Here is a 19,126-nt window from a genome sequence, read left to right as displayed (position 1 = left end):
CGAGAGCCGGAGCGGCCTGCCTCGGGCTGCGAGCGCAGAGGACAGGGACCCGGAGGAGTCGGCTTCCGTCGCGTCCTTGCAGGTAGGCGGCCTGTCAGACTAGGGGGGGCGCAGAAGGCTTCTGGGGTCGCTCCTCTCCGGGCGCTTGGAAGTAACGACATCGTCGGTTCCGTTGCCGGTTCGCGTAGACAGCGCCGAGTGAGTGACGCGCTTCATCTCCCTAGGTGACTGGCGCTGCTAACGCGGGTCAGGGGCCGGGACCTACTCACCCACTGAATGATCCGTGGGAGAGGACCTTCAAACCTGACCGTCGTCGTTTTTTTCTAAAATAACGTCAGTACCTGCGTGTTGTCATGCTGCCCATTTCTAGATCTTGGTGACCTCCGTTTTAAGTGTGACCTAGAGCGACTCAAACCCCATCTGATGGTTAGAAAGTAGGCTCTGAACATTCCCACCTACCTGTCAGGTTAATACCGTCCCCGGAGGAGTAGGCGCCAGAGCTGACTCTGATCTTTAAAGCGTGGGCCCAACGCGGACTAAGCTCATGAGTGAAATGTCCCTGTGTCATTTTGCTGTGGTTGAAAGAAGCAGAGAGAAGGGAGAAGGAGATTCCTCAGTGTAATGGTCAGTGACTCTCCTTGTGTATCTGATTTATTTTTACATTGTCTTATGAGTTGAAAATGCATTTGTTTTCTGCACCTTCGAGTAGGATGAGTTTCAAGATCTCATGTATTACTATATTAGAAAGTCATGAATTGGAAATGTATTATAAATGGAATACTTGTAAGAAAATGCCCATTTTTGGTTTGATTTTATTTGATACTAAACTCGGTAGACATCTGGCCATTTCTTTTCCATTCTTTCTTCATTTTATTTTAAAACATGAGCTTTGTAAAAAAAAAAAAAGAAAGAAAAGAAAAGAAAATCTATTGGGATTTCACCATGTTTTATTTCAAATTTTGAAGATGGTTATATAACTTTTTTTCCTGTTGATTACTTGTGATTAAATTAACATTGTTTAATGAGTTCAGTCTTTCCCTCAGAAAAGCCAGTGGGGATTGAATGAAGCCTGAGTTAAAAGATTTGTCTTGCTTTGGGCAATGCTCAAATAACTGGTGTATAGCTGCTCTGAATGCCTGGAAAACCCGCTTTCCCTGCAGTCAAGGACATGGGCGGATTGGGACTCCAGTTCAACAGGAGCGTGTTACCGCAGCAGGTGCAGGAGCAATAGAATACCTCCTCTTACGAGCACTGTTCTCATTAGATTTTTGGTGGGACATATTCAAACTATCCGTTGGTAATTCGCAATCAATTCCCCATTCTGTCAAGGCTGGTTTCAGGGCACTCCTTATCCAAGAGGAGTGCCTGCACACGGCAGATAAGGAAGTTATAAGAAAGGTGTTTGTTTTACATATCACAATGGAGAATTTACACTGACTTTTTTTTTTAATTAAATGAACATGTTCCTTTGTCGTTAATGAAAATGAATGCATGTAGTTATGACAAATGTCCATATTTTTGCCCATTGCCAAGTTTGAATGATTTAACAAGGTATTTTTGAAATCATGTCAAAGAATAGACATGGCAAATGAATATTTTATTTAGGAGAGAGCATTTTGATTTTATAGATGAATGTTTTTCTCTTTTTATATCACAAAGGAAACTGATTGTCAAGACTTCACCTACTTAAATAAATACTACTTAACTGACCCAACTAAATTCTATTTACAGTTAAAAGGGTAGTTTTGTGTCACTATAAACATTTTTCAATCTGTAAATGTAATATCTGAAATAAACTGAGACCCATTTCCCTCTTGCCGTTCAAACTCTAAAGCAACTTTAGTCATGTTGGTGGCGGCAAAGTAAACGTGAGACTAAGTGTGTATACACACTTTGAACTAGGAGACACGATGGCTTTTTGAAGATAAATGTGAAGAATGCTTTGATTACTCATTGTTTTGTGCTATCATTCTTCATCGAGAGAAGTAATCAAAAGTTCATTCCCTGTACATTTTAGGATAGCCAGCCAGGGATTTAGATACCCACAAGGTAGACGTCTGGTAAAGTTTAAACAAGGTACATGCCTTTAAATCTCTTTAAAGTAAACACCTCTTCCTTAGCCCTCTTCTTCTAAAGCAAAGGATGGAATTAGGCTTCCAGTCTGGGCGCCTGAGTTCTTATTGATATGGCGAGGCCTGGCCAGCCTAGGTCACGGACAAACATTGAGAGGCTGTGGAGTCACAGGCACACAACAGATTAGACCAGTCACATTTGTATCCCAGCGTTGCTACAGCAATCATGCCAGATTGTAAGCATTTACTCAGTATCGGGGTCCTTTAAATATTTAGGAGAAAGTAATGAATTATTGCAACCAAATGTGCCAAGTATTGGGCTTAAAACAAGTCACGCAAAGGACCAGCAAATTAGACAAATTTTTCAAAGGGGAAAGTATGCACTTAAGAATTTGGCCTCTGGTGCCATCTATTCGTATGTTTGCTTAGCTGTTTCTCTTCCTACCACAGAGTCTCCTTCATGTGAATTGGACACGCTAGCTAATAATGCATAGAATTAATCTTGATCACAAGTCAGGCTAGAGTATGGTCTCCAAACCGCTCATCTAAGTACAGATATTTCCCATAGCCACCACTTCTAGGTGGGAAGATGTCTTTGGGCAGCTCATTCACAGGACCCAGCTCATGTGGAACACTGGTTTGCAGAGCAGAGTCCCAGAGCCGCATGGCAGTAAGAGGACGAGTAAGGAGAGGTCAGAGCACCAGGGTATGAGGGAAGATGGCACAAAGATTGGCATTCTTAAATATGAATCCAAGAGTCAAAGGAACAGTGAGTTTATTTCATCAAGTAAGCTTCAAGTATAAAAGTCAGTGAGATTTTCTGAGAGTTCTCAAGAGTCTCGTGTACACGTGTACCTTGCCCACAGGCACCGATGAACATCCACAGGCTTGATGACCTGCGGACGCTCCTGCACACAGGCCAGGAGAGGGCAGCATACAAATTCCGAAGAGTGTTCTCTCCTCTGACCAGGGGGAGACTCCAATCTCTGAATGGCTTGAGCCCGGCTCCCTAACTGTCTGCACCTTCCTCCTTCTGGAAAGCAGAGTCTAGGGCCTTACCTAATAAAGGATATCACATTCAGGAATGTCCGGTTCCACTTTTGCCTACAGACTTGGTGCTGGCTGGCAAAATAAGGAAAGCAGCATAGTTAAGAGAGAACTCAATTTCTCTTTGAATTTGCTTCACTCTGAAGCTATTCAGTCAATCTTTATCTTTACTCTGCTAGCAGATGAGTGGGAGAAAGGGAAGCCGAGAATAAAAGAAAACAAAAGAATAGGGTTTCCTGAGTTGGTTCTCCAGGGAAAAGGCTGATGAGCTGCTGTATGCATAAACCTAGCTTTTATATTAAGCATACCTCAAAGGCAGATCCAAGGCCACAAGAATACATTTTACACACTGGCAATCAATAGTGTGTCTAGAATCCTAGGGAATTTGGTTTCAAAGCAGAAACCAAAGTGTTCCAGAGTTCAAGACCATGTGCTAAAAAAATAAGAATTATGCATCTACCTCTTATCTCAGAGATGATTCAACCTACTCAATAGTACACCTAGTCCAACCTTTTAAAAACTCATGGCTCCTAAGCCTTGCACTTGCACTTTCTTCCACGGATCAGCCATATTCTGGGGGCAAGGTTTATATAAATGTGCATAGGAGAGATAATCACTCTTAAAGTGGGCAGCCTGTAGCTGCCAGTGGTAATTTCTGCATGTTTCATCTTAATTTAGCTAGGTTGGTGATTTTTGCTTCAAGAACACCTTTGTCTCTTTGCTATCTTTAGTTCAAATGCCACGCAACTTGCTGCTAAATATGAAGGCCCTAGGAGGCAGCTCAGAAGGGGTAATAAAACAAAGTCTGAGAGCCTCAGAAAAAAGCATTCTTGGGGAAAAGTTGAGGTTCCTCCTAGGAACACTGGGCTGGGGACAGGCACACGGGGTGAGGGAAGCCATGACCTCTGTAGAGAAAGGATCTCTGTAGAGAAAGGGCTAATTTGGGAAAGTGAATCTTGGGGCCTTCAGGGGCTGCCCAGCAGGGCTCAGCTTATGTGTCCAAATGAGACCTTGGAGGCTCTGATCACTGCCTCTCTCTGGTGCCACTCTTGTCTGCTAGGAGGTATGGTGTTCTTGAATCAAAGCAAAAGGGTTTTCAAGGACAAAACAAAAGGGTTTTTCAAGGACAGAGTAAAGACTTCTTGGTATCTGGGAAGAAAGGGAGGTCACCGTGTGTCCTCCCAGTTCTCAGTCAGATTAGCCTCTGTACCACTCCCGTGTGCCCCAGTGCTGGGAAGGCTTGGATGAAAGCGGAAGCTTCATCAAGGGTCACGTGGAATCAAACACAATGCTGTATTAGTGGGGTGGTAGCAACAAGGGAGGGAGAGATAAATCCTAGAGGCTGCAAATCTCCAACGTGGCTTTTCAGTTTTTAATGTAGCACGTCAAAGCTCCTTACAGTCGAAGAAACTCTGGGTTCCATCTCTCTTTTTTTTAGATTACTGTGCAATAAAGGAATCCATGGCTGAAGGAGAAACCTCTTTGAAGGCACTTACCTGTTGGAGGGGCAAAGCAGGGTAAGTAAGATCATAGTGTTCTGGCAGATACAGTAACCCCCAGGAGAAGACGTACTTGAGGGTATGTTACACTAAGAAAACATTTCTGAATTATGAATGTAAGGGAATTAGAAACAAAGGAAATACATGACTTAATGGAAAAATTCTCCTGAAATAGAGTTTTTGAAGGGTATGACGCCAAGTACACAAATATTCACAGACAAGACTTTCATTTTGTGGATTAGTAGCAGTTTCAAACTAAAATTCTCCTCTCCTATAAGTTATTTAAACAGTGAGGGAGCAGAAAAAGAGAACACACTGACCAGGGGAACACTTGACTAGCTCATGTGAAATGCTAAGCTAAATTGACTCTGTCTAGTACAAATAATGTCTGCAGTAAAATCACTCCACCTGGTTCTGTGGCCGTGGTTCTGCAGGAAGCTAATCTTATCACCAGTGGGACACTCACCACCTCGCTCTGCTTTTATGCAATTACAACACAAACCCTGAGTAATGCATTATATTTTCTCACTGCAGGAGTTGTGTTTGGGGAAAGTTGATAAATGTGTGATATTGTACTTAGAGTTAATAAAAATCCAATAGTTCTGTAATGAGATTTCGTTGCCACCTGCTTTTTCTTGGGGTCTAAATCTCATAAATTTTTAAGCTATCTTTAATTTTTTTTATTAGTCACTTTACAAGTTAAGATTCATCTAACATTTTTTGAGTGCTTAACAGTTGCCAGATGATACTAGACACATTCCTGCATATTATGTGATTTAATCTTTATTACAACCTTGAGGATTTATCTTCTGCAAGTTTTATTGATTAAGGCAGTTGATGATAACCACAACATTTGATAGCCAAGAACATGACCATTTATGCAAGCCTTCATTCAACAAAGAGCAGTAACAACAGCAACAGTAACCAAATAGTGTGTTTATTGTCACTAGCATGACCCTTTATATTTCCACATACGGTGTTGCATTTAATTCCTATATAAGCCATTTACTCATACAGATAAAAACAACAGCAAACTTCTTTCTATAACACCAACTCATCACTAAATGATTAAAATTATGTATATGGAAATAATCTTGACTGTGGCTTGATTTATGTCTGTAGTCCCAGGAGTGTCTCATTCGATAGACTATAAAAAAATGAAGAATATTCATCCTTAAGTCTAGTATCTGAGAGAAAAATAGAAAGGTGCCAATGTTAACCCTTTTGCTAAGGATGTGCTCATGTCTGAGGGCCACATCCTCTAGCCTGCAGAGAGCTTGCCTCACTGTTCCTCATTAAATATTTGGAGCAATAGAAATGCTTCAAGCTAAGACTTCAACTTGACAAATAATATGGAGAAAGTACTTCAATTCTTTGAATTCAGAGAATGTAAACTTTGGAGAAAACAGACAATAACATCACTTTGTTTTAGAGAGAGAACTGGTATTAAGACTCTTTTGACCTAGAAGAGTGTTATCTGGTTATTATTAAAACTTATTAAGCTAGGAAACTCAGGAGACCTGGGTTTGCACCTGTTCCTGTTTTTCACACTGCAAGTGTGGCCTTGGGGACAACCTACAGTCTCTTGAGTTCACTCTTTAAAAGGAGAAAGTGGAAGTTGACTATCATATTTCATTCTAGCTCTGAGCATCAGTTCTACATGCTTCCTTCCGTGACAGTAGCTGACATCCCTTGAAGGATGATTGTTAAACCGTTCACAGGTATCATATAATCTCTACCCAAAGCCTAGTATTCTTGTTATTATCCCCATTTTACAAGTGAGATAACTAAGGTTTAGAGAGAGATGAAGAGTGTTCAAAAATTGACACAGCCAAGCAAATTGCAGAACCAGGTCTCAAACCCCTGTCCTCCACCTTTCCCATCGAATGTTACACCTTCATTCACTTATTTATGTTATGTGTGGAGGGGATACGATGTGGGAGGTGCTGTGTGAGGTTAATAATCAATAAGATAATTGTGAAGAACTCAAACAAGTGGGAAAGATAAGAATATCCTAGTAATTATAATGGTGTTTGCATAGTATCCTAAGACAGAATGCCTTGAAAATCTATAGTATTATTTTGCCTTGTTAACAAAACCATTTGACTGACAATATAGGTCTATTGATTATTATTTTTTCTTTACATCATTTGGGTATTTCTCCTCCAATAAACCATAGTTTTAGACCTCCTTTGCCATATGTTTACATCTTTCAATAAATTTTAGGTTCTCTTGTGGACAGAAGCCATTTCTTATTCATTGTTTTATTTCCCAGCACAAAATTGGTGCTTAATTAATTGTACCTTTTGGGATCCAACTGTATCTAGTTTATACCTAAGATAAGAGATGCCTGCTTATTGTCTGTTGAATGGTGCAGCCTTTAAAGAGCTGTAACTACACACATTTAACACAGGCCAAGCAATTATAAGTTCATTCATTCTTCTTGGGAAAAGATTTTTTTGTTTTTTGGTTTGTGTTACTGATCCCTTGTGTTACATATTTGTGTTTAAAATGATCATTTCAGGAAGAAAATCAAACTGTCATTAAAAGTCAATTACTCCTGGGGTTCCTGGGTGGCTCAGTCAGTTAAGCATCCGACTTTGGCTCAGGTCATGATCTCAGGGCTCGTGAGTTCGATCCCCACATCAGGCTCTGTGCTGACAGCTCAGAGCCTGAAGCTTGCTTCAGATTCTGTCTCCCTCACTCTCTGCCCTTCCCCTGCTCTCATTCTGTCAATCTCTTTCTCTGAAAAATAAAAATAAACATTAAAAAAAATTTTAAGTAAATTACTCCTCTTTTTAAGAAAACATACTGCTTCCCCTTATAAATACTTAATAACCATTTTTGACAGATTTTTCTCCCTGTGAGAGACAACTTCACTATGAGAGGACGCCAGTGTTCCTGCAAGTTTATCCTTCGTGCCTTTGGGGCTTGCGGTCTGCTCGTAAGACACTGGAACACTTGCTGACTTTCTGGTCTCAGTGCTTCAATTTGGAATTAACAAACTATCTCATACAGACAAAGTGATAAGCTTACTGAAGAATATGGAAACAATGTCAGTTTCTTAATTGGATGGCTTAATTTAGGAGAAGCAGGAGAGTTCAAGAGGACTAATTTGCTCTCTGTGGTTGCAAGAAACAGTTTTTTAAAAAAAATCTCTGTGGAAGAATTCTTTATTCTGGGGTAGTCTATGAGAATTCAGAGTCTATGAATTTGGGTGAAAAAGTGCATCTTTGTTTCTACTACCCTATAACTGTAATTTCCCATTTCCTTTAGTTGTCAATGTGAGCAAAAAACCACAGTAGTATCATCAGAACTGTCACTTTGTCACCAATAGAAATCGGAGCTATTTTCATAGCACATTAGAGTTGGTACAGATGTCTCAAAATATCACACATATCACTACATCAAAATTACGGCAATTATAATACCTATTTCTAGATCTTATTATTAATAGGTTATAAAAAAGACCACAGAAATCTATATCACACTTTGTTATATATGTATATATGTACACACACATACACACACACACACACACACACAGTTTTCTATTAAAAGTATACATTTCTGAACTTAGAAACATTATCCTGAAAAAGAGATCAGACCCAAAGGAAGTCCATGGAGGACAAAAATGTAAAACACCTCACTCTATAGGATGATAAATTTGGCTTATTAGATGGCAAATTTTCTATCAGCTGAAGTTGCTTCAATTGGAATGAGCCACCCTGTGAGCGAAGGAAACTTGTGCTGGAAGGAGGCGGTGAGGGGGGCCCTGGATGGAGTTCAGCTGAGGGGACTCATACATCAGATATGGAGCTGGCCCTTGATGCTGCCACCTAACGCTGAGGCTACACGCTCAGGACCGAAAGTCAAAGAAAAGTCCGTTGCTTTCCTCAAGTTCGATTTGCAAGGGTTTGACCAAGAGCTGCTGTAGGAAGAGTCTTGAAAGCCATACCTTCGCCACATTATCTTTGTGTGTGTTTCTAGGCTGGTCTCAAACATCAGTAGGAATTTGTGGGATGAGTGAACTGGATGGCTGAAGGCCACAGTTGCTGATTGGGTCTGGCTAGTGCCCTGAGGAGTCAGAGACTCCTTGCATGGCTTTCCCAGTCATAGATAGCTCTGTGCTGCGTTTTAATTGTCTTTTCACATCTTTTCTCCCCTGCTGTCCTGTGAGGTATCTGAGGGGTCATGCATTTTCATCTGTGTGTCTCTAGTCCAAGGCACTTGGTGTTTGGCAGATGAATCAATGAGCACCCCGTAGAGGCCACTGTGGTTGCAGAACCATTTTGCAAAAAAATAAATTAAGGAGGAAAATATGAGAAAGAATACTTAACGATTTTACTCAATAGAAGTGTTATTGTAAGATCATCTCATGGACCGCAACGTACCCAAATAAGAACCTCAAGAAAAGGGTCCTCTACATGGCAGGATGAGCAACTTCTGTTCGGCATGGCTGCAGCCTTGGTGGCTTCTGGTAACTTCTAGGGAGGTAAAACATTTTATTTGAGACTTATTTAGTCTGAGGAGGAGAGCTCTCCTTAAGAAAGGCTGCCAAGGTGTTCCTGCAAATGTGTAGTTCAATTTCCTATTGTTACAGACTTTGTTGGGGAAGGCAGTGCTTATGCCGAAAGTTGGGAGGGGGACAAGGAAGGACTTACTGAGCACATATTACGCATTTTAGATCTTTCAATATACAATATTTCATTGAGTTTTTAATAAAAACTTATTGAGATACGTACTATTGTCCACATTTTACTGACAAAGAACTGAAGCTTACTGAGCTTTAGTAGATTTCCTAACTTCATGAAACCATCAGGGGGCCAAATAGCATTAAATTAAGAACTTAAGAAGTTCAAATAAGATTCACTGCCTTTTCACTACAACAAAGCTCTTATATACTCCGTTTTTCTTCAATAATTTTGGCTGTATTTCCTTGCATTGATGTAGGGTTCATACTAGAGACTCACAGAGATAAAAGTCTAGGTAGATTGTGTTGGGTGGATAGACAAACACAGAGAGAGCATGCTCTACTGGTAACCATGAACTTTGGAGTGAGATAAACCAAGCTCCATTCCTGTCTGGGTGGCACTATTACTTAGTAGCACTATTCCTCATCTAAAATTCCATAGTATTGTTGTAAGAATTAGGTAAGATCATGTGTTCAACCCAAGCACAGAAAATGTAACTCTTGTTTTTATTGTGTGAATGTGTTTGTGTATATATGTATTTACTTATGTAGTTAGCAGGCTTTTGATATTAGTGGATTGGGGCAAAAAGCAAAGGTCCTCAGAATGAGTATCTGTGAATGTTTAATAAAAGAATAGCTCATTTCTGTGAATACTTTAGAATTGAGAGTTCAAATCCAATTTTATAAATGGATAAATGTTTCAGTCTTAATCTTATCTTTCAAATGTAATAATTTTTGGAAGAATTAAATTTAATTAAAGAGTTAAACACTCAGTCAGAACCATTGATTCTTTTGACAAATATTTATCGATCCAGAGCTAGAAATGGCAGAATATCAAGAGATGGAGCATATTTTCAAGGAGCTTATAGCTAATGGAGAAGATAAGACATATATTTCAATAATAAAAGCACAAGATAAAAGGCTGGATAAAATTGGGCAGAGAAGGTTCCAAGGGTGTTGGAGGATTGAGAAATCACTTCCAACGAAGAATTTTTGATGCTTAAGGCCTGGGCAAATCATACAGTGTGCCACTTTTCATTATTTTCTTTCTGTTTTCTACACCCTATGACCTGTTTATGTATTAATGTCTTCTACTTTACAATTTTAGAGATGCAAAGTAATAATTCATTTAATCTTCTCATTTTACAGATAAGGAGCTCAGAAAGTCATGTGCTTTTTAAAACTGCTAATGAGGGGCTCCTGGGTGGCTCAATTGGTTAAGCATCTGACTTTAGCTCAGGTCATGATCCCACAGTTTGTGGGTTCAAGCCCTGCATTGGGCTCTGCACTGACAGCTTAGAGCCTGCTTTGGATTTTGTGTCTCCCTCTCTCTCTCTCTCTCTCTCTCTGCCCCTCAGCCTCTTGCACTCTCTCAAAAATAAATAAACATTTAAAAAAATTTTTAAAGACTGTTAACTAGTTTTTTGTAGAACTAGTAGTAGAATCCACATTCCCTATCTCCGTCTATTCCTCTTTCTACTACACCATGCTCCCAATGGACCTCCACCATCACGCTAAGCCTAAATCAACAGTACATTAAGTGCTGCAGGAGATTTCACAAAGGTCCAAGGTGCAGCCTACAGGCTGTGTGCCAGAGTGGGGGAGAAATCACTTTGCTTTGAGGACAGTAGAAGGACTTTGTATAAATGCAGTGGAGTTTGTTGTTGCTTAATTTGGATGAATTTTTCTCCTGTTCTTTGTAATATTAAATAGTCTAAGAGCTTGAACTCCCCAAAGCTGAGGTCCATTGAAATAGTCACAGTCATTTTTAGAAGTCCCAACAGTGCCTTCAGTGGAAGTGATGAACGAATGGAAAATGGAGTAGAGTAGTAGGAAGAATAAAGTGGCCTTACATTCTCCTTCCCAGGTCTCCAAGTGCCATGGTCAATTTTGGCTTTCTGAAGTAATAGCAATGACTTTTCTTTCCCTGTTTGGACCAAACATAGTCAGGTTCTTCCTCATCCCCGACAACTAGTGGCTTCTTTAGTTCAAATGCCCTGGTTAGACTTGTTTACTTGGTCATACTTAGAATTACTTTAACCAACAAATTCAGCCTCTGGACAGGATTTGGGAAAAGAAGAGTTGGTGTCATAGTCCATCCAGAACCTTCTTCCTCCTGTTTGTCAGAGGAAGGTCACTCTCAGGAGGAAAACATTCTGCTCCTCCTTAGACAAGTCATGTTTGCACAGTGCTCTTTTTCCTTCCTCTTCCCTTTTATTTCTGGAACCAGACATACACAGAACCAGATATCCACCTGGGACAGATCCTCCAGTAAACAGTGGGCATCCCTTCCTTTACTCTATTGAATGAATGAATGAAGCGCAGCAGTCCTTACCCATGGTGCCCCCAGATCACCATGAGAGTCAGCAACAGAAGGATTGTTCACTGTCCTCTACAGAGTCCGGAAGATGTTTTACTCCAGGGGAGAGAGCAGCAGGAAGGAGGCAGAGATGAAGCAGGGTATGTCTAAGGCAGGAAAGCCATGCTCCTCGGCTACTTCATTCATGTTTGCTGCCCTACTCCGGTTGAGTTTACATGCCATTGACCTCAAGTAATTGCGCTGTGGAAGATGCAACAGCTAACTCTTCATAAAAGCTCTTTTTATCCAAATTTGGAGCAAAAACTGTGACCTCTATTCTTGGGGGTGAATGAGACAGCATTGCTGTTGACTGAGGTCTGAATAGACACCATATGGATTTGTACAAAGGGAAGCAAATAATCCTCAGTTGTAAAAATAGCTTTGGTCCTCACAAGGGTGATACGCACCCACATGTTTCTGTCAGGTGGTTTTGCTATAAAAGATTATTCTTGGACTAATAGGAAAATTTCCTTTTATAGTGATTGTACATTTTTCCAGATTGTTGGGGCAGCATGCAAAATCCCACAACTTCAGAAACTCAAAAGATCAAAGGCAGAGAGGCCAGTGGAGTCTTTAGACGCACCACACACCAGAACAATAGTTTGGCTACTAGAAAGCCATTTTAATGACAACAAGAAAGTGCACTCTCATAATTACCACACTGCACTGTGAAAATTGATATGCGTTCCTAATTCCTACATTAGATATTCCTGTTGTTTCTCGATGGCAGTAAAATTCAGATTGTCTCCATATGATTAAAACACTGGCCAATTAAGGTTTGGAGCCAACAGTAACTGCTGTGGTGTTGAACTGATTTTCTGTTTCAAATGACAGCCAAGACTATCAAATAAACCCCAAAATATTTATTAGGGTGGCTTCTGAATATATAGACTGTGGCTTATGACACAGACTCAATAATCTCATTAAAGGAGTGGAGAATATTTGTTCCATCTGTGTAAACCCCCTCAGTAGCTGGCCTGAAGGGTGGATACATTGAAAATGTTTTGGGAGTACATGAAAAAAAATAACTTAGAGCGTGTGGATTTGAAAGTAAGGACCTATAATTGTTTAAATGTAGAAAAAGTCACAGATAATGTTAACAAATTGGCCATCAGTTTAGAACTTCAGCCCTGTTTTGTCAGGGCTCTGATTTATATGCAATCAACAGACATTATAGAGTGTTTACAGTGTGCCAGGCACTAGGAATATAAAAAAGGACTAAGCTAGGCCTCAGCCTCCTGGAGCATTCGGTCCGCCAGGGGACATACACACTAACCAGGTAACAGCAGCATTCAATAAGGACAGGCTACCTCTGAGCTAGGTGAAGTGGGAATGGGGTAAAAGTAGCAAATGTGAATCACTAATTTTGCTTTGTGGAGACTGGGAAGCACACATTGGAGGAGGGTGTGTGTCTGGTATGCTAAACAGTTTACAACTCCCACTCATCATCTGCTTAACAGTTTCATTGGTGGTGGTGGTGGTGGTGGTGGTGGTGGTGACGATGTGGTAGATGTGCTGTGCAACTGTTTTCTAGTTCTTTGAACTACGAGTAGATGCAGACAGTCCATGGCATCTAAAACTGTCCTACTGGTTTGCCTGCCCATGGCTTTCTGCTCTCAGAACACTCTGGCTTCTGGGTTTTGCTGCACACCAGAGACAGTGGCTTCATTCCTGGCTTCTTCCAAAAGGCTCATAACCACAATCATAAAAAAGGATTACTGGAATCCCAGAAAGTCACACTCAGGTGTAGCTCTTTGGAAAAACATGATCTGAGGAAGGCAATGTGTCTCAGTAGAGCAGTAATGCTCCTTGTTTCTGGTTTCATATCTGGCGTTGGCTGGAGTTTAGCTCATGACGAAGAATGGCACAGCAGGCTTGTAGTTTCCAGCCTTTATTTACTTGTGCACTAGCCAGAACGCAGGATGAAGAAAGTGAATATCAAAAGGTCAGGTCCTTTTCTTTTTTTCCCTTATTTTTTCCCTCTCCCCCAAGTACACACAAGGAGATAATCAAATGTTTGCTTTTCTGTCAGAGCATAAATTTGGGTACATCTACGTGACTAGGGGCAGCTGAGCTGGAATCCCGTTTCATAACAGAGGCTCACCTGGAGTGCTCTAAACTGCTCTCCCATGGCCCACGTTGGCATTAAAGACAGACCCAGTTGCTTGTTATATTGGGTGGGTGCCCACAAATGACTGTGTTAAGTAGTAATGGGGGACAGAAAAGAGCAAGTGATCTGTCTGTAATTTTGCATTTCCTTAGCTTCTCCCTGGAAAAGCATAATGAATTTCAAACATTGACTAAGTTTTCCCGACATAAGAAATGTTACTAAATAAAATGGTCAATTAGAGTCAAGATTCTACCCTAAGTTGAAATAAGGAGGACATCCAGCTCTCAAAGGAATTTAGAAATGCCAAAGATTCTATCATAATGATGACAAGAAAACTAAGCTCTGCCATTCATTGAGCCCATCCATAGTAGAACAATCTAATTATGCCTGTTGTTATAGTAGCCACACCTCATTTGGACTCACTATGTTTCAAGGACTGGAGTCAGTCTTTTTTACATGCACTTAAGCCTCAGTAACAGTTCTGAGAGAAGCAGCGCTATCTCTCTGCTTCAAAAACACAGGGGTCACGTGATTCCTCCTTGAGCAAAAATTAAGCCCTCTGTGCATCTGCTTTCAAGCTCTAACTCATAACCTTCAGCAAGATTACAACCTGCACGTATTATTAGGTGTTTTACAAAGACAATCCCATTTAGTTTTCAAAGCAACTTTAGAGTCAAGTCTTATTATTATACCTTTCATACAAATGAAGACCCAAAGCCACACTGCCAGTAGCAAGGAGCCAGAATTCAGACCCAACTTGGCTGGACTCCAAAGCCCATGCTTTCCATCCACTCAATATGCTGCCTCCAGACATGTTCCAGGACATCTCATCCTCAGACTGCCTTTCTTCCCAGTGGGTTTTCTGGTGCCTGAAATTCCCTTAATAGGAAATAACACCTTCCATTCCATAATTTGGAAAGTGACTTGGAAAGAAAAACACTGTTAGGGTATTTGATGATTGACCAAAGAGTTCTAGGCTTCCAAGGCCAGTATACAGGTGCACAGGGAGAGAGAGACAGAGGGAAGAGGGTACACAGGGAAGGGAGGGGCCCAGTGCTGAGAGAGCAACATAAGAAAAGAAGCTCGAGGACTAATGAAGAAGCAACTACCTCCCCATTTTCCTGAGGGCTAGGTCAGTGAACCTAGTATCAAAACACAAACAAATAAGCAAACACCCAGAAAACTCTGAACTAAGCTTTGTCATTAAATTTCATCGTAGCATTCCTTGAAACTATTATTTATAAGTAAATATGAGGGCAAACAGCATATATATCGTTAACTTGGGTTTTTCTTTGGTCTTGCCATAATATCTCATTTTGGATTTATTATTAAATGCTCTACGGGCACCTGAGTGACTCAGTCAGTTACATGTCCGACTTTGGCTCAGGTCAGGATCTCATGGTTCGTGGGTTTGAGCCCCGCGTCGGGCTCTGTGCTGACAGCTCAGAGCCTGGAGCCTGCTTCAGATTCTGTGTCTCCCTCTGTCTCTGCCCCTTCCCTGCTCATGCTCTGTCTCTCTCTCTCAAAAATAAATAAACATTAAAAATTTTTTTAAATAAAAAAGAACATAGAGACTTCAGAAAACCCTGTTTGTCAGACGACATCAAGCGTTGGAATTCCACCTATGTGAGTTTTGAAAATAGTCACAATGTACCATTTTAACTGGTATTTTTTTAAGTCATATGTTTTTTTCTGATTGAAATATTTTCAAAAAGTGTTTATTTTCCTGCCCTATTACACATAATGTACTAAAAGTGATAAAACCCTACTTTGTCAAATCATTATCATCCTAGAGAACATCAATTATGTTGTAGGCCCTCATGTTTTATTAAGCTATGCATTTATTTATGTTAATTTAATAAGCATCTATAGTGTGCTTGCTGTATGCCAGGTACTGTTGCAAATGCTTTATAATTTAGTCATGTCATCTTTATGAGGCTGAGACATTTCTCATCTGCATGCTGTGTACTGAATCACATAAGAACTCTATTCCTTTTCCTCCGTCCAATCTGTGGTTTCTTATCCCTTACTCTTAACCGTGGTGAATTTGTTTCATTACCAACAGCAAACCAAATAACAGAGGTTATTAAAACTAAGTATTAAGTAAAAGGTACACAAGTTTGTGGAGGATGGTCTTCTAAAAACTGGAAGATTTTGTTCATGAACTTTGCACTACCCATTTTTGCTCTTCAGAGGTCATTTTAACTTGGTTTGCGGTTCTTGGCTGCATTCAAAGATGTCAGACAAATAATGTTCAGGTATATGAGGAGCCACTTCAATCATGCAGTTCTAGGAAATACAAACTTTGGACTTCTATTCAGAGCCATGGATGCTGACCTTCAACGTGACCCTGGTCAATTCACACACATATGTTCCTTGGGTTATTCTAACGTTGAAATGTTGAGAATGGGTTGTATCATGTTCATGAAGCTACAGCAAGAAATCATATGCTTGAAGAGGAAGAAATCCCACATGATAAATGGAGGTAGGGATTCCCTTCAAATATCCAAAAGGCAATATTATGATGATATCTCATTGTGTCCATTGGCACAATAAAAATAATTATAAAACAAATAATCTCTGTCCATATGAACTCAGTTTAGGATAAACTGTGTCTTACAGTATTGATTGCCGACCACTCTAGAGATCATTGGATATGTTAATTAGTGTTCTTTTATTCAGCCTCCAGGTGAAACTCAATTTTAGAAGTAGTCTTAAATCAGGCCTACCAACCTTTATACATCAATTCTTTAGTTCAAGGCCAGGAAGAAGTGTCTCTTAGCTGTAGCCTCAGCTTTATGATTCTTCCAGTTGTAGCCTGGAGTAGAGGCTCCAATCACAGATTTTCATATCCTTGAAACAAGACTGTAAAATTTTATAGCCAATTGTAGAACCATGGTCTGAAAAACCTATTCAAACATTTCAAATATGAACTTCATCATACGGTAGAATTAAGAGCCATTTATTTTCTATCAAAAGCATCATAAACAGCTCCATACCTCATAGTAAATCAGGAAACCAGATTGCCAGGGAAGGTACTGGGCCTACTAGTTTGGCTGCTGCAGCTGTTTCAAAAGCTGCTGGATGACCTCCAAAGGCCCCTCCACTTCAAAAAACTCCCTTTCTTTTCAGCAAGTCATGACTTATGACCGGGTCTTGGGCAACTCAATCCATGGCCATCTGCAAGAGAGCAATCCATTTCCAGATCATTAGGAAAATTACCAAGCCTAGCACTTAGTTGAAATGATGGCCAGAAAATGCTGGAGGTGGGAAATGGGGGGAAGAAGGGACAAATGTACTGAAAGGAAATTGCACCTAGAAACGATGCATAAGCTAGCATGAGTAAGGAAATCCAAAACTGTAGAATATTCTACACACTTGAACCAGCATGTTTCAGAGACCTTGATACAAACTTCCATAAGCAGATGTCGAATGCCTTATTTAGGTATCTCTAAGCCGTGTAATGTCTTTCCAGTGTATTAACAATATTAATCCTACTTCATTCAATTTATTCATTCAACAAGCGTTTTGGGTTTTTTTAGATTCTTGTATGTGTTAGTTACTCTGCCGAACTCTGGGGATGCCCTGAAAGACCATGACTGTAGGATGGATGCCCTCATGAGCCAATTGCAGTGGCAGAGAATGCACAACAAACAAATCATAAATGATTTTGTTAGCCTTTACATACAAAATAGCATATTCTTACATACAAAATAAATATTCTTTAGATTGGGTGGGCAAGGAGATTTTCTTTGAAAAAAAAAAAGTCAGTTAAGAAGAAGCCAGTGTGGAATAGGAGGAAGGGGGTCAGAAGGTACAAACTTCTGGGTACAAGACAAGTAAGCACCAGGATGTGACATACAGCAAGTGACCATGGCTGACCCTGCTACATGATGTATAGAAAAATTATGAAGAAAGTAGATCCTAAGAGTTCTCATCACAAGGAAAAACATTTCTTTCCTTTTTTTTCTTTATCTTTTTATTGTTTCTATATGAGATGATGGATGCTCACTAAACTTACTGTGGTGACCATTTCACAGTATATGTAGGTCAACCCACTATGCTGTATACCTTCAATTAATGCAATGATATATGTCAGTCATACCTCAATGAAACTTGGGAGAAAAGAAAGCCAGACATATGGAGGCTGGAGGGAGAAGCAGTGCAGAATCCCTGGGCCAGGGATGAGCAGAAGAAACCTCTAGGAACTTGTAGAAGCAAATGTGCTCAGAGCTTAGCATGCAAACGTGCAAAGGCACAATTTGAGGTAGAAAAGCAGGCAAAGCCAGATAGTATACAGTGTTAGAGTCATGGTAAAGGACTCTGATGTTATTCTGTATGAACTTTATTCTATAGTAAAGGGATGACTCAGTACAAGACAGTAGCATTTAAAAAAAAACTTGTCTTCAGATAAATATTCTTGAAATACACACTTAACTACAACACTTCCTTGCTCACAGATCTGCTCACCAAGTAAAATGACACCCCCAGGCACTGAGGGTCGAGTCCTTCAGCATGTAATGTTAAACATGCCTCTTCCATGTCTGACAATATGCTCTGTGAGCCCATTACCACACTCCACTCGACATTCCCTGAACACGTATTGCATTTTCTTTGCTCAGGCTGCTCTTTTCTCCTCCCCCCACCCCACCCCGCCGACATCCGCCTGTTGAAATCCTACCCATCCTTCCAGATCCAGCTTACAGGCCACCTGTTCCATCAAGCCTGCCCTGCTCCCTCTGGCAGAATTTATCTTTCCTTCCTCTGTCCTCCCAAAGGACTCCACCTCTCTTAGAGTGCTTACGACACACTGCCTTGAACTATAACTATTTATGTACATCACTGTCCCCCATGAGTCCAACCTACTAAGGTTCAGCTAAATGGCACTTATGAGTTTATGACCCCATAGAGTGCATGGTAGAGACCGTTCACCCTTAGGTGACAAAGGGAGTGAAAGAGGTGCTGCAGATGTAACATAAAGAGAATGGAAAGTGGAGATTATAATCAGGAATAAAGCAAATAACTATGCTTTTTAAAATATTCTGAATAGACTATGTATTTCAAGGTTTAGACTTTGGAAAAGTAATTCAGGCAAGATATTCATCCCAAGCTAACCTCACTTTTGAAACATAACTGCTACTTAGTAAAGACAGAATTGTCTAATAAGAAAACAGATCTGGTACTGGCTCTTCTAACCAGCTGCATGATCTTGTACAAAATTGGCTTAACCTCAGAGTCTACGGTTTTTCTTTTTTTTTTTTTTTTGAGTTCTATTTTTTTAAGTTTATTAGATTTTTTTTTCTCCATAATATTTTATTGTCAAATTGTTTTCCATACAACACCCAG

At 40.3% G+C, this 19,126-nt stretch overlaps 1 protein-coding gene and 1 long non-coding RNA gene across 3 annotated transcripts in view; one reads left to right on the top strand and one right to left on the bottom strand.

Annotated features, from left to right (window-relative positions):
• The first annotated feature begins 6 nt into the window (after positions 1–6).
• GREM2 (gremlin 2, DAN family BMP antagonist) overlaps positions 7–19,126 on the top strand; it is a 105,571-nt gene continuing 86,451 nt past the window's right edge. The window contains exons 1-2 of one of the 2 annotated variants that reach the window (XM_029934819.1): positions 7–82; positions 4,558–4,636. In XM_029934819.1, the coding sequence (XP_029790679.1) occupies positions 4,581–4,636 (56 nt within the window). In that variant the 5' untranslated portion in view covers positions 7–82; positions 4,558–4,580. Of the gene's footprint in view, positions 83–136; positions 625–4,557; positions 4,637–19,126 lie in introns of those variants that run through there. The other variant, XM_029934820.1, reaches the window with a different exon arrangement.
• The window catches only part of LOC115287959, an 88,998-nt gene continuing 86,430 nt past the window's right edge, over positions 16,559–19,126 (bottom strand). The window contains exons 4-5 of the long non-coding RNA XR_003906744.1: positions 16,780–16,960; positions 16,559–16,645 (exon numbers count right to left, since the gene is read on the bottom strand). This is a non-coding gene — a long non-coding RNA (uncharacterized LOC115287959). The remainder of the gene's footprint in view (positions 16,646–16,779; positions 16,961–19,126) is intronic.

The sequence above is a fragment of the Suricata suricatta genome, chromosome 3 (assembly GCF_006229205.1).
Source record: "Suricata suricatta isolate VVHF042 chromosome 3, meerkat_22Aug2017_6uvM2_HiC, whole genome shotgun sequence".
In the NCBI taxonomy this organism is placed as follows: Eukaryota; Metazoa; Chordata; class Mammalia; order Carnivora; family Herpestidae; genus Suricata; species Suricata suricatta.
This window is presented reverse-complemented; position numbering and strand designations above follow the sequence as displayed.